Source organism: Papio anubis, chromosome 13 (genome assembly GCF_008728515.1).
Source record: "Papio anubis isolate 15944 chromosome 13, Panubis1.0, whole genome shotgun sequence".
In the NCBI taxonomy this organism is placed as follows: Eukaryota; Metazoa; Chordata; class Mammalia; order Primates; family Cercopithecidae; genus Papio; species Papio anubis.
Genome location: NC_044988.1, coordinates 69,455,678 through 69,472,427, shown reverse-complemented (window position 1 = coordinate 69,472,427; position 16,750 = coordinate 69,455,678). Strand labels below are relative to the sequence as shown.

The 16,750-nt window shown below is 36.8% G+C and overlaps 1 protein-coding gene across 1 annotated transcript in view; it reads right to left on the bottom strand.

Annotated features, from left to right (window-relative positions):
• Positions 1-16,750, bottom strand: part of INVS (inversin) — a 198,059-nt gene that overhangs the window by 45,767 nt on the left and 135,542 nt on the right. Inside the window, 4 exon segments of the mRNA XM_017949687.3 lie at positions 3,653-3,882; positions 4,352-4,507; positions 10,476-10,647; positions 14,783-14,892. Coding sequence (XP_017805176.2) covers positions 3,653-3,882; positions 4,352-4,507; positions 10,476-10,647; positions 14,783-14,892 — 668 coding nt within the window.

Genomic DNA, 16,750 nt, shown 5'->3' with positions numbered 1-16,750 from the left:
GCAAATCTAAAAGAACAGAAATTATATCAAACTGTCTCTCAGACCACAGTGCAATCAAATTAGAACTCAGGATTAAGAAACTCACTCCAAACCGCTCAACTACACGGAAACTGAACAACCTGCTCCTGAATGACTACTGGGTACATAATGAAAAGAAGGCAGAAACAAAGATGTTCTTTGAAACCAATGAGAACAAAGACACAACATACTAGAGTCTCTGGCACACGTTTAAAGCAGTGTGTAGAGGGAATTTATAGCACTAAATGCCCACAAGAGAAAGCAGGAAAGATGTAAAATTGAAACCCTAACATCACAATTAAAAGAACTGGAGAAGCAAGAGCAAACACGTTCAAAAGCTAGCAGAAGACAAGAAATAACTAAGATCAGAGCAATACTGAAGGAGATAGAGACACAAAAAACCCTTCAAAAAATAAATGAATCCAGGAGCTGGTTTTTTGAAGAGATCAACAAAATTGACAGACTGCTAGCAAGACTAATAAAGAAGAAAAGAGAGAAGAATCAAATAGATGCAATAAAAAATGATAAAGGGGATATTACCACCGATCCCACAGAAATACAAACTACCATCAGATAATACCATAAACACCTCTACACAAATAAACTAGAAAATCTAGAAGAAATGGATAAATTCCTGGACACATACACTCTTCCAAGACTAAACCAGGAAGAAACTGAATCCCTGAATAGATCAATAACAGGTTCTGAAATTGAGGCAATAATTAATAGCCTACCAACCAAAAAAAGTCCAGGACCTGATGGATTCACAGCTGAATTCTACCAGAGGTACAAAGAGGAGCTGGTACCATTCCTTCTGAAACTATTCCAATCAATAGAAAAAGAGGGAATCCTCCTCCCTAACTCATTTTATGAGGCCAGCATCATCCTGATACCAAAGCCTGGCAGAGACACAACAAAAACAGAGAATTTTAGACCAATATCCCTGATGAACATGGATGCAAAAATCCTCAATAAAATACTGGCAAACCGAATCCAGTAGCATATCAAAAAGCTTGTCCACCACGATCAAGTTGACTTCATCCCTGGGATGCAAGGCTGATTCAACATATGCAAATCAATAAACGTAATCCATCATATAAACAGAACCAATGAGAAAAATCACATGATTATCTCAGTAGATGTACAAAAGGCCTTCAATAAAATTCAACACCCCTTCATGCTAAAACCTCTTAATAAACTAGGTATTGATGGAATGTATCTCAAAATAATAAGAGCTATTTATAACAATCCCACAGCCAATATCATACTGAATGGGCAAAAACTGGAAGCATTCCTTTTGAAAACTGGCACAAGACAGGGATGCCCTCTCTCACCACTCCTATTCAATATACTTCTGGCCAGGGCAATCAGGCAGGAGAAAGAAAGAAAGGGTATTCAATTAGGAAAAGAGGAAGTCAAATTGTCTCTGTTTGCAGATGACATGATTGTATATTTAGAAAACCCCATCATCTCAGCCCCAAATCTCCTTAAGCTGATAAACAACTTCAGTAAAGTCTCAGGATACAAAATCCATGGGCAAAAATCACAAGCATTCCTATACACCAATAACAGACAAACAGAGAGTCAAATCATGAATGAACTCCCATTCACAATTGCTCCAAATAGAATAAAATACCTAGGAATCCAACTTACAAGGGACGTGAAGGACCTCTTCAAGAACTACAAACCACTGCTCAATGAACTAAAAGAGGACACAAACAAATGGAAGAACATACCATGCTCATGGATAGGAAGAATTAATATCGTGAAAATGGCCATACTGTCCAAGGTAATTTATAGATTCAATGCCATCCCCAGCAAGTTACCAATGATTTTCTTCACAGAATTGGAAAAAACTACTTTAAAGTTCATATGGAAGCAGAAAAAGCCCACACTGCCAAGACAATTCTAAGCCAAAAGAACAAATCTGGAGGCATCATGCTACCTGACTTCAAACTATACTATAAGGCTACAGTAACCAAAACAGCATGGTACTGGTACCAAAACAGAGATATAGACCAATGGAACAGAACACAGCCCTCAGAAATAATACCACACATCTACAACCATCTGATATTTGACAAACCTGACAAAAACAAGAAATGGGGAAAGGATTCCCTATTTAACAAATGGTGCTGGGAAAACTGGCTAGCCATATGTAGAAAGCTGAAACTGGATCCCTTCCTTACACCTTATACAAAAATTAATTCAAGATGGATTAGGGACTTAAATGTTAGACCTAAAACCATAAAAACCCTAGAAGAAAACCTAGGCAATTCCATTCAAGACATAGGCATGGGCAAGGACTTCATGACTAAAACCCAAAAGCAATGGCAACAAAAGCCAAAATAGACAAATGGGATCTAATTAAACTAAAGAGCTTCTGCACAGCAAAAGAAACTAACATCAGAGTGAACAGGCAACCTATAGAATGGGAGAGAAAATTTTTACAATCTACCCATCTGACAAAAGGGATAATGTCCAGAATCTACAAAGAACTTCCATAAATTTACAAGAAAAAAATCAAACAACCCCATCAAAAAGTGGGCGAAGGATATGAAAAGACACTTCTTAAAAGAAGACATGTATGCAGCCAACAGACACATGAAAAAATGCTCATCATCACTGGCCATCAGAGAAATACAAATCAAAACCACAATGAGATACCATCTCACAGCAGTTAGAATGGCAATCATTAAAAAGTCGGGAAACAACAGGTGCTGGAGAGGATGTGGAGAAATAGGAACATTTTTACACTGTTGGTGGGACTGTAAAGTAGTTCAACCATTGTGGAAGACAGTGTGGCGATTCCTCAAGGATCTAGAACTAGAAATACCATTTGACCCAGCCATCCCATTACTGGGTATATACCCAAAGGATTATAAATCATGCTGCTACAAAGACACATGCACATGTATGTTTATTGTGGCATTATGCACAATAACAAAGACCTGGAACCAACCCAAATGTCCATCAATGATAGACTGGATCAAGAAAATGTGGCACGTATACACCATGGAATACTATGCAGCCATAAAAAAGGATGAGTTCATGTTCTTTGTAGGGACATGGATGCAGCTGGAAACCATCATTCTCAGCAAACTATTGCAAGGACAGAAAACCAAACACCGTGTGTTCTCACTCATAGGTGGGAATTGAGCAATGAGAACACTTGGACACACGATGTGGGGAGCAGGGAGGGATAGCACTAGGAGATACACACCTAATGTAAATGATGAGTTGATGGGTGCAGCACACCCCCATGGCACATGTATACATATGTAACAAACCTGCAAATTGTGCACATGTACCCTGGAACTTAAAGTATAATTTAAAAAAAGAAAAAGAAAATCATGTAATATATTTATTTTTATACATGCATACATGTGTATACCATGCAATCTTTTATAAAAGTCATAAAATTATTTCAAGTCTATATTATAACTATGTTAAATTATATATATAAAAAAAGACTGGAAGAGAACATGGACAAATAATAGTCTTGATTAACAGATGGATTTGTGGGTGATCTCTTCATCTTGTAAACTGTTGTTTTACTTATGTTTACAACAAAGAAGAAATACTCTAAATTCTTTGGAGCAAACTTAATATAGAAAAGACATAGAATTTCTACCTCTTTGTCTTGAATGTTAGGGTCTGCATTATTTTCCATGAGAACTGCCATGCAGTTGATATAGCCTCCATATGCAGCACACTGCAAAGGGGTTCTTCCTGCATAATCCTGAACATTTGGATTGATCTTATTTTCTATTAATATTTGGCAAACATCAGCATTTCCTCCCAGTGCTGCCCAATGTAGAAGAGAATGTCCGTCTTGGTCAACCAGATCTACTCTTGCTCCACCTAGAAAAGCACAAATATAATGAAAATGTCTAATAGAAATAGCATTTATTAAAATGAATAGAAGTAAAAAAACCACAATTCTTCCTTAAATGCATTTATTAAAATGAATAGAAGTAAAATAATAAGAATTGTTCCTTAAATGCTTTATTCTTGTGGAAATGCTTCCACATACATTGTCTACTTCAGATTTTCACAATAAGCTTGTAAATTGGACTGGCTAGGAATCACTCCCCTTTATATAAAATAAAATTGAGGATCAGGCAGGTGAAGTGACTTTTCCTATATCAAGCAACTCCCAACAAGTGGAGCTAGGAGTAGAACTTGAGGTTCCTCACGCCATGTTGGGTGATCATCCCTTCATCCTTGTACTTGTGCAGCTTTCTGGTAAGGAAAGCTTTATCTCAAACAGAGTATGCAAGAATTCCTACCTGTTAAGAGAGACTTATTAGGAGTACCGTTATTAACCCACCTTTAATGAGTGTCTGAATCACATCTTTGTGTCCCATCTCACAGGCTCGGAAAAGTGGAGTATGTTTCATAACGTCAGTAGCATCCACTTGAGCATTATTTTCCAGTAATAACTTCACGGTGCTGACATGGCCAGAAAGGGCAGCAGCATGCAAAGCTAAAAGGGAACCAAAAGAAAGTGATGAATTAGTCAATAACAACTTCACCTTTTAAATTATTATATGTCCTTTCTTCTCTTGATTTCCCCATCATTTTGAATAAATGCAATCTCAATTTTAAGGATTCCCTAATTTATTTTTTGCTTTTTTAGATTGTGCCTTCCTCCCTATGCATATGTATCACTCACACTTTCCCCTTTCCTTCTACCTTTCTCTTCTTGCTATTTTCTTCTTTTCCATCCTGTTGGTCTGAAATGGTATCCTCTTCTAAGCTACTAGTTTTCTCTTTTCAGCTATTAGTTTTCTCTTTTTCTCTTTCAAGACAGCAAGAAAACAATACAAAGAGAAATGATTTAAATGATGTACACAATTCTGCCCAACAACCCACTCAATAAGCACATGTCCCTAAGGGATCATGTGACTGGAGACATCAATAGACTGTTCCTTCCATTGGTTAAATGTGCTGTTCCTTCAATTGGCTTGTGTACCCCAGTGGTACTGAAAAGCATGTACATCTTGCTGCATTGAGTGCATTTTTAATACAATATCACTCCAAATACAAGCCAGCTACTTCCCCAGGGCTCAATTTAAGAAACAGCGAGGTGGCACATGTCTATAGTCCCAGCTACTTGGGAGGCTGAGGCAGGAGGACTGCTTGAACCCAAGAGGTCCAGACCAGTCTGGAGAAAATAGGAAGACCTCATCTCAAAAAAAGAAAAGAAAAGAAACAGGAATTTGCCTCACTGGAGAAAAACTGAGATGGAATATGGCCTCCTCTCTTGTGCCTTCCAGAGGTTTTAAAGAGTAATTTTGATTAAATGTGTTTCATGTTACACTGACTCCTGCCTATGTTACTCCACTGTAATGCTTGGCTTATGTCATCCCTCTATAGGTTTGAATTAGCCAAAATAACACTTCAGATGCCTGGGCCAGTTCGAAGTATTATGGCTCTATAAGGCCTAGAACAGTGTCTTTTTCATAAAGGGTGATCCATGGAGCAAACCTGGGATGCAGATTTTTGGGCTGCGTAGTATTATAATGCTGGATGTTTAGCATGGAATACAATAGATATGGTTACATTCTAGGAAGGAAAGCAAAACAAAACAATTCTCCATCAATAAAGTATTATACAATGATAATTGGTATAATTAAAGTAATAAAAACTGTTTTGATATGTAGAATCACTGAGGGACTACTTTTGATTGGTGGTTACAGATAGCTTTGCATAAGAGTGGATGTTTAAGCTGAGAACTGAACCATGAAAAAGACAGAGTGAGACTCCGTATCAAAAAATAAAATAAAAAATAAAATAAAATAAAAATAACCTTGAACTTAACTATTGTTACTCCCACTTTGAAAAGTGGTGCACGTTTCTATAGAAACTTATTTTTTTAATGTAATTTTATATTACGGAAACCTTCAAACATATTCAAAAGTAGACAATGGTCCAGTGAACTCAATATAGCTATCACCCAGCTTCAACAATTATCAATACATGGCTAATCTTGTTTTATTTATTTATTTAGCAAAGGAAGAGTTAGTACAGGACAGGAACGACTGTGTGTGTTTAAGGAAGGAAGGGTAGTTGCAGCACAGTAAGTGACAGTGGAGTAAGTCAGAAAGGTAGAAAAGGCCAGATCACAAACGATCCTATCGGCCAGTGATGGAAGACATTTGAAGGGCTTTATGTAGTGGAGTGATATTATCTGATTTATGCTTTAAACAGATGACTCTAGCTGTTCTGAGAAGAATGTATTTGTAGTAGATTAAAATATAAGCAGGGAGACCAGTAAACATTTCGGCAGTAGACTGAGTGAAAAATGATGGTGGTCTGACTAGGGTGGTTGGAATGGAGATGGAGAGAAACGGAATGATTTAGAACATGTTTTGGAGGTGGAGTCAACAGGACTTGCTACAGGATTTGACATAGAATCTCTGTCCATGTAGCCTGGGAATCTGAATTTAAACAAACACCTCTAGTAATTCTTATGCCATTCTTGAATTTGGGAACCATTGACCTAAATGGCTAAATGTTAGTTTGACCTAGACAAGATTCAGACAGGCATGAGTAACTTCAAATATCTGAAGTGCTATCACATGGAAGACAGCACAGGGTAGAACATTCAGTTTGACAAATTTTGGCTCAGTATAAGGAAGAACATTCTAAAGGAGTTAAGATGGCAGTAGTGGGTTTTCTATATTGGAGCTGTTCAACAAGAGGCTGAAAGACCACTGCTGAGAATATCATAAAGCAGATGAAAGCATCATATAATATCTGTGATATTTCAGTGATTTCACATTTTAAGAGCGTAAGAACCCTTTTCCCCCAAATGGAAATTTATAAAACACCTAATATATAAAACAAGTAAGAGTTGAGTGGTTCTGACTAAATCAGAAGTGGAGCATTACCCACTCGACTGTCTATTCCCTCAGCTAAGTATTTCAGGTACCTCTATAGAAAACTGTTGTTATGAAGAACATGGTTTGGAAAACCCTGGGCTAGATTTAGTTTTAAGGTGACTTCTAATTCTGAAATGCTACAATTCTGTGATGTGGCATCCAGTATGAAATATACTCTACAGATAACATCAATATCAAATTTTTTAAAAAGATAAAATTTCAGTTAAGTAACAGTTAAAATTAATGATCATATTAAAAGAAATTCCCCATTTATAACTATTTGAATTTACTTTATATTTATTTATTTATTTGAGACAGAGTCTCACTCTGTTGCCCAAGCTGGAGTGTAGTGGCATGATCTTGGCTCACTGCAACCTCCACCTCCCGGGTTCAAGTGATTCTCCTGTCTCAGCCTCCCGAGTAGCTGGGACTACAGATGCCCACCACTATGCCCGGCTAATTTTTGTATTTTTAGTACAGGCGGGGTTTCACCATGTTGGCCAGGCTGGTCTCGAACTCCTGACCTCAAAAGATCTACCCACCTCGGCCTCCCAAAGTGCTGGGATTACAGGCGTGAGCCACTGCGCCTGGCCTGAATTTTCTTTATTTAAAAATAACCTTAGGTCAAGCATTACTCCTTCTTTGAAAAGTACTGCAAGTTTATATAGAAACTTAATTTTTTAAAAATGTAACTTTATATTACGGAAACCTTCAAACATATTCAAAAGCAGACAATTGTCCAGTGAACTCAATATAGCTATCACCCAGCTTCAACAATTATCAGTACATGGCTAATCTTGTTTTATTTAACCACGATTCATTTCCTCTACTTCTGACTGTTTTGAAAAAAATTCTAGAGTCATATCCTTTCATCTGTAAATATTTTAGTATCTTTGAAAAACAAGGATTCTTTTTTTAAACACCTCACTGTATCAGTTAGGATCCAGTCAGAAGACGGAAACCATACCAGATATAATAGATGGAATTCAGTATAAATAATTGCTGGCTTTGTATTGAAGAAATGAAAAGGCAGAAAGAAAACACTAAGGTACCACGGGGGTAGCAAATGCAAGAAATAGCTACCAATCCTGGCACTGGGAGTACATAAAGAAGAGAATGAAATTACTGAAACCTAAAAGCTTAGAAGAGCCCTGAAGAATGAAAACTCAACCTCTGAGGAATGGCTCTGCTTGGCTGGTGCTGTTGTGTCTGACAAGGGTGTGCTGAGGCTGACACTGTGAATGTTGGAAACCTGCAGAGTGAAATTACTGTGTTGAAGAAGCATTACTAGGGTGATGCTGACCATAGCAGAAAATAAAAACAACAACAGGCCGGACGAGGTGGCTCACACCTGTAATCCAAGCACTTTGGGAAGCTGAGGTGGGAGGATTGCTTGAGCCCAGGAGTTTGAGACCAGCCTGGGCAACATAGTGAGATCCCATCTATTATTATTATTATTATTATTATTATTATTTTACTTTTTTTCCTAAAAAAAGAAAACAAGAAAAAAGCAAGAGCAGGACGCAAACAGAAAGATGTAATCCCTTGTCCCTCTTCCAGTCTTCCAGTCTCCCTCCAATGCTCCCTGTTGGTGGACTCTAAAAGAGCACCTGTGGCAAAGGGGAAATGTGATTTGCAGAGCCCCAGGCCCAGCGCTGCAAAGAAAGGACAAAAGGATAAACACGAAGCTGAGAGACAATAGTTTGATCACTGGTAAAACCATAATGCTGTTATCACACCTAAAAAATACTAACAGAAATTCTGTAATGTTCAAAAATATTGACATTTTCCTGATGGCTGTAACATTTTTTATAGTTTATTTATTTGAGTCAGGATCCAAATAATGTCCATATATTGCTATTGGTAACACCTCTTTTTAATGGGAAGGGAAAAAAAATCCTGGTAGAGGGATGATAGAGAAGAACTCACTTTCACAGAAAAGAAATGTCAGGGAGGCATCTCTGACATAATAAAATCCCCACAGAAGAAAGAAACCAGCAAATTAATGAATCTGAGAAGAATTTATGTCTGAACTTCAACTATGGTGCATATGAGAAAGATACTTTTGGTCAAAGAGTGCAAGTATCCTTGCCCATACCTTATTCAAATACCTGAAAAAGTTAAACTAAAATCAAAGCTAGTGATAAAGTGGAAGAATATATAATGGAAATCTGACAAAAAATTAAATGTTCAGATCATTTATAAAGTCAACATCCTATGTGTCTGTACTATGCCCCTTAAGAAATTTAAGATCTGCTGGCCGGGCATGGTGGCTCACACCCGTAATCCCAGCACTTTGGGAGGCTGAGGCAGGTAGATTGCTTGAGCTCAGAAGTTCGAGACCACCCTGGGCAACACAGTGAAACCCCGTTTCTACTAAAATACAAAAAGAAAAAAAAATTAGCTGGGTTTGGTGGCATGCGCCTATAGTCCCAGCTAGTTGGGAGGCTGAGGCAGGAGACTTGCTTGAACTTGGGAGGCAGAGGTTGCAGTGAGCCAAGATCATGCCACTGCACTCCCAGCCTGGGTGACAGAGTGAGACTCCATTTCAAAAAAAAAGAAATTTAAGATCTGCTGTAAGGCTTTGATAGATAAATACTTTTGAAAGTTAAAGTCTTTATCATAAAATTGAATTGTCTTCTTAAAATATTTTTTTTGAGGCTGCGGTTGTCTTCGTATAGGGGGGAGATTTTAAGTAAAGCAACTCCCCTCCCTTCTCTCTCCCTACTGTTGCATCAATAGTTTTGGTGGCCAAGAAAAATCTTATTCAGGATAACAGTAGATGCAAATGGCTCTAGCATGTTTCTACAAATAAAAAAACATAACGTGGAGAAGCCCATCACTGATTTTTTATTCTATTCAGTGCTATTGTAGTAGTATGTAATTTCTCCTTCTCTTTCTGAGTTGTAAGTAGGATACAGTACACAAGGAAGAGACCTCCAAGTTGACACTGAGGCTGAAAAACTTTACCTTTCATTAACCAACACATAGGTAAAGGCCTCTCCTATTAGAGAAAGAAATTAAAATAAGCATCTAGTAAGAGTTTTTCAAGCAAGGTTGATTTGAAGCTTGGAAGCTTCTAGAGCCATGGGGGGTTATCTCTAAAAATGGGAGATTCAGGATGTGGTAATGCTATTCAAACCTGAGAAAAGAGCACAGTAAAGGAGACTGCTGAGAATACACTTAGATGTGTGCATTCCTTAAATATAATTCTAAATTTTTGAAAATATAATTATTGACAATTAAATATGGATAGTTTTAAAGTATAGGTTTTGTTTTTTTTACAAAAAGATAAATGATCAGAAGAGTCCCCATAATCATGTCTAAGGAGCAACCAAATGCAACCATTCATTTGGTAGAAACATATTTTAATCTTAGCCATAATACTGAAGAAATAAAGCCTTTGGAGTGATATTCTGGCAAACCCAAACTTAAAACTGAAGACCAAAGTCAAACAATATTAGATTAGGAACAAAGATTTCAAGTTGCTATTTTACAAGTTTTATAGCAACATCTACACTTTGGAACCTGAGTGAAAGCAAATTGAATGTGTCTACCAGTTCTCACCTGTACCTCCATATTTGTCAGCCATGTTAATATCAATGTCCGATTTTAAACTCAGCATAGTCCTAAGGACATCATCACTGCCTTTGCCAGCTGCCCACATAAAGGATGTTCTTCCTTCTAGGTCTGAATCATCTTTCACTGAAGGATGTTTTAAAAACACTTTAACTGTTTCCTGTAAGAAAACTTGATTTAAAAAATGGAGACAAAACAGTAGTATTTTCTATGGTAATAAAGTCATATAATAATATGTGACTTCCATTAAGAAGCAAAGCATTTTCCCCTTGCTTTTGAATTAAATTAAATTATCTTTTTATTAATGACAGAACTACAATTTTCATCGAAGATAACAATCCTCTGTCCTTACAAATTAGTTGTAGTGTCCGTAACACTTCACAAACATAACCTAACTCTCCCATTCAACATCCTCAAAATGGAAAGTAATCATCTTCAATCAAGCTTGGAAACTTTATAGGTCATTGTTTGAGTGACGGTTGCAAAACTCAGAATTATTCAGTGTTTTATTTATTAATGAACAAAATTTAAATATTTTCTTTCTTTCTATTTCTCTCTTCTCTCTTCCCTTCTCTTCTCTTCCCTCCCTCCCTCCCTCCCTCCTCTCTTCCTCTCTTCCTCTCTTCCTCTCTTCCTCTCTCTCTCTCTCTCTCTCTCTCTCTCTCTCTCTCTCTCTCTCTCTCTTTCTCTCTTTCTCTCTTTCTCTCTTTCTTTCTTTCTTTCTTTCTTTCTTTCTTGAGGGAGTCTCACTCTGTTGCCCAGGTTGGAGTGCAGTGGTGCAATCTCGGCTCACTGCAACCTCCGCCTCTTGCATTCAGGCAATTCTCCTGCCTTAGCCTCCTGAGTAGCTGAGTGTCACTACACCTGGTTAATTTTTGTATTATTAGTAGAGATGGGGTTTTACCATGTTGGCCCAGCTGGTCTTGAACTCCTGACCTCAAGTGATCCGTCCCTCTTGGCCTCCCAAAGTGCTGGAATTACAGGCATGAACCACTGTACCCGGCCATAAAACACATGTTTTCTTGGGCATTTTACATGAGACCCATCTATTCAGGCATGCTTCCAGAGAAGGTTCTGCATTCTCTCACTGTGTTTTTTGTTTGTTTGCTTTTGCCTTAAATCCAGGAACAAACTGGAATTATGTGATTAGTTACTAAACATTTTTTAAATGGTTAATGCATTTATTGAATTCTGATTGATGGTTACTGAGAAATGCAGTGCTCAATTCATTAAAACAAATATTTATTCAGCAATTCCTTTATTACTGAATTGTCCTTCTTCTATGGAATCACACAAAAATTAGGACTGGCCCGTATGCGGTGGCTCACGCCTGTAATCCCTGCACTTTGGGAGGCTGAGGCGGGCGGATCACAAGGTCAGGAGATTGAGAGCATCCTGGCCAACATGGTGAAACCCTGTCTCTACTAAAATATAACAAAATTAGCCAGGCACGGTGGCACATGCCTGTAGTCCCAGCTACTTGGGAGGTTGAGGCAGGGGAATTGATTGAACTTGGGAGACGGAGGTTGCAGTGAGCAGAGATCACATCCTTGCACTCCAGCCTGGGCAACAGAGTGAGACTCCATCTCAAATAAAAACAAAAACAAAACCAAAAAAAACCAACAACAACAACAACAACAAAAATTAGGACCTTTGACAATTCTATTAGTGCCTCACAATTTTAATGGGGGTTAATATTCCAGCATTTTAAATTGCTTCTTTCCTCAGAACTCAGACTCATATAAACTTTTAGAAAGACCATAGAAACTTTTGATTGAATTGAGGTAAAAGAGTTTCAGACAAAAAATGCTGGAGGCTATGAGCTGATGAAAAATGTATAAAATGTTGACTCTCAGTATTTTACAGAAAGAAGAATTCAAGAGCTCATCTAATCCAGTTCCTTATTTTACAGATGAAGAAATTTAGGTTCCAAGGTCACATAAATATTGGTGGCAGATAAAGGAAGAATCCAGGGTTAAATAACAGCACTCCTTCCACAGCATCACACACTGCTTTCTACTTTTAAGACTATTTGTTGAGTTACTGAGGTATAATAACTTACTGTTCCTAAAGTCTAATGTATATTAAGCATATTAAATATATTTGAGTCAAGAAATGAATTTTAAAAGTTTGTGATTTTTTGCTTTGTTTCCTTTTACTAATTTGCAAACATTTCTTTGCTGAGTATGTTTTTACTTAATGATGAATGTTTACAGGGCTCTGTATGTGTAGGGGAATGTGTCCATATTTTTCAAGGAGCGAGTTGTAATTTCTCGTCAGTTATTAGATGACAATGAGATCAAGGGACTTGAAACTGAGGTTACATAATTTGTATAATTATTAAAAATCAACTCTGGAATTGGCAGATTATCCAACAAAATATTTCTTTGAATAAAATTATTATATCATATTATTGAATCATCATAAAGAATAATGTTCTACCATTCTTTCTTGTTTCCATTAGCACACCTATTTAATTATTGGTGTCTGTATATATATTAAATTTGGAGTCTAAGTTTTGGGTTAAAGCCCATGAGCAAGTCATTTAATCTCATGGAACCTTGCTTTGTTTTGTTTTGTTTTCTATAAACAGGGGATAACACATCTAATAGCCTTGTGTTGATTTATGGGTTGAGCTGTGATTTCCATAGATTGACTAGGCTGGGTCAAGTTAATTTCCTATCTATTTGTAATTAAAAAAACCTTCTCCAAAAATACTGCTTTGTTAGGTGATAACAGATAATGATTTGTCAAACCTCTAGGTGGTAAATTGAATAAGTTGTTAGGAATACCAAGAAGCAAGGATTAGAGGAATAGTTGTTCTGGATATCAGAGTCAGGAAGGGTGTGAAGATAAGATATTTTAGAGATCTGAGTGTTTAACAGAACATTTGGAGAGGTCACGAAGATGAAATTATACTATGCTTGATGATAGTATTATTTATTTATTTATTTATTTTTGAGATGAAGTCTTGCTCTGTCACCCAGGCTGGAGTGCAGTGGCACTATCTTGGCTCACTGCAACCTCCGCCTCCCAGGTTCAAGCGATTCTCCTCCCTCAGCCTCCCAAGTGGCTGGGACTACAGGCACCAGCCACCTTGCCCGGCTGATTTTTGTATGTTTAGTAGAAACAGTGTTTCCACCATGTTGGCCAGGTTGTTCTCCAACTCCAGACCTTAGGTGATCTGCCCATCTCGGCCTCCCAAAGTGCTGGGATTACAGGCGTGAGCTACCATGCCTGACCTGATAGTATTATTATAATTTAATGAAACTAAGGGTTTCACTATGCATATCCATGTAGAAGGCAGCAAAATCTGTTTTAACGTGTGCATTCTTGGATGAATCTGGTTCTTGATGGCCATTCATACTCAGGAAGCTGAAGTAGCCTAGACACTATCATGTTGCGGGGTGGACTGGGGACATAATGGATGAGAAAGGGGAGGGGAAGAACTATGAATAATATTCAGTATTTTTGGAAATAATTCATTTTTGCATTCTCAGATGTATAATATATATAATTATCAACACTAGTAGTAATGAGAGTACATTCTATTTCTTGAGTACGTGCTCTATGCCAAGGTATACAGCAGGCACTTGTCATAAATTTTCTCTAATCTTTACAACAATCCTGAAAGAAAAGGTATAATTATCCTCATCTTACATATGAAGAAACTAAGATTAAGAAACTTGTGTAAGGTAATAATGCAGTTTAGCAAACTGCACAGACAGGATTCTAGCTGAGATTGTTCTAGTTCCAAAGCCTTGCCACACTGCTTTAAGGACAATTACACATGGCTGAACACTAAGATGTTCTTAGTGCTATAAAAGTAATACAAAGATGAAGTACTCTTACTGTAAAGTAAAATGTTACGCTTAACATTAAAATAAAAACTGTATAAAACTTCAGATGTGACTAACAAAAACAAAAAACAAAAAAAACCTTAGACTATCACTTGCATCAGAGTGAACAGCATGAACCATTGTTAAAAGGTAATTGATACATAAAAACAGACAAATGAGTCTAAGTAAATCTGGGAAAAGCTGAATAAGATCAGTGGATTGTATCAGTGTCAATTTCCTGTTTATGATATTGTATTGGATGTTACCGTTAGAGTGAATTAGGTGTAGGAGTGCAAAAAGCTTATTGGAAAAATAAAGGAAAAAAAAAAGAGTGAACTAGGTGAAGGGTACATGAAATCTTGTTGTATTATTTCCTACAACTACATATGAATCTATGATTATATAAAAATAAAAATTTTCACTAAGAAAAAAAGAGCATTGTCTTGTTTTACTCACAGCAAAGTTACTCTGAGCAGCATAGTGCAAAGGTGTGGCTCCTTGGCTGTCAGATGGGATAGTTCCAGACTTATTTCTTTCTAAAAGGAGATGGACAATCTGTGCATGGCCTGAGAAAAGACACAAAAAGGTAATTATCACTTATAAAGGACGTTAATTAATTTATAATCTACTTAAATGAAAAAGGTAAGAAAATTCACTGACACACAATACAGCATTCACAGTGGTTTCTGAACAGCAGCCCCCAATGCAGCCTCTTCTAATTTCTCACTAACATATTAATATGAGGTAGAACAGAATGAAAACTTACTAAAAACTTAATGCTTCAATCAGGTAGGAATGAATTAAGTATACTTGTCAGACTGAGAAAAGACTATATTAGGCATCACCTCATCGCATTCCCTTCACTTTATAAAGCTGCCTAAAGCAAAGGAGGGGAAGTTGCGTTAGAACCAAGCCCTCTTAGCCTTCACTGCTCCTACTCTCAAGGTTCCATTGCCCAACCAAACAGAACTGCATAGCTGTTGTCTTCTATTCAGGTGGACAAACTATAATACAACCTCTTCTACCTCTGAGGCCTCCCATCCCTATATTCTCCTTCCCACAATCTTTTATTATATTTATATTTTATAACATCTAGGCAGTGATTTCAAATCTCAGAAAACAAGTGGGCAGGCATGATGAGGCAGCAATGAAGACAATATAGTGCATTCTAGTGGATGTTATCTCCACAAGTGAAGAGCTGTAGAAAATACTAAAAAATGAACAAACCTGGTAGTAGTATATATAGGAAACCTGAAATTTTATATACTCTATTGCTTTCAGATATTGGAGAATGAAGAAGATGCCCCATTAGCAGAGCAAGGATATGCTGCTTAAAAGCCAGGCAGAAAAATGTAATTTGAGTGGAAGTTGTGCTCATCTATCTGCTCTCCAGAAGTGGTCTAAGATGGAGTTCTCCATAATATAAATGTGGGATCAAAGACAATCTGTGCCACATAGTTACTCTAAACACATTTCATTTTGTTTGAGAAATAAAGGGAAAAATTCAGTAAAGACTACATAAAAACATACTACAGGAAAGTGAAAAAGAAGCACTGTCAGAAAGATAAACAGCATACCTCTGAAAATGATCTAGAGAAGGATCCAGAGGAAAATTTCAGGAAACTGGTATCCTCGACTTAGTGCAAAAAGAGATGGCTTCTACGAAACAGAAACAGGGTATTCTAAGAAGAAAACAGAGTGAAATGAAAAAGTAATGGAAGGAAGTTAAAAGGAAATGAAATGAGATAAAAAGAAATATAGGTAAGAAAAGGAAATAAAAATATAACCCAAAATACAATCTATATAGGAGGCAGAAAGAAAGCAAAACTTACAGAACAAAAAGTCAATTTAGTTATGTGGAGACAAATTTGCCAAGTAAGCCCAGAATCCAGAGGAAAAAGAAAAAGGGATGTGAGATGAAATCTGACTAATAATTATAAATCTGGCAATAAAAGTGGGTGCACACATAAACACCATTTTTTAAAAAAAGATAATGTGTAATTTAAAAATTAAGATCAAGATTATAATAATTGGGGGAAAATCTCAGATTATATTAACAAGTACTAAAAGAGTGATGAGTATCTGTGCTAAATTTTTTGTCTTAAATAGGTGGGAGTCAATAGACGCATTTTTGCTCTTGACTCTGATTCAGGCTTTAAAAAGTTTTTGATAAATTTAAAAGTAACCACTAATAGAACCTAAATCCTTCTAAAACATTAGGCAATCAAAACCAAATAACAACAACAAATCTAATCCATATACCAAAGAGTAGAAAGTAAAGGAAACAGGAAACAAAACAAAACAAACAAACAAACAAAAAATGTTAAACTGAAAACACTAATAATACCAGGATAGCAGGAAAAAAAAAGTCCTGATTATTTATCTTATAACAATGACTACTAATGGGTAAAACTCCTTCACTGA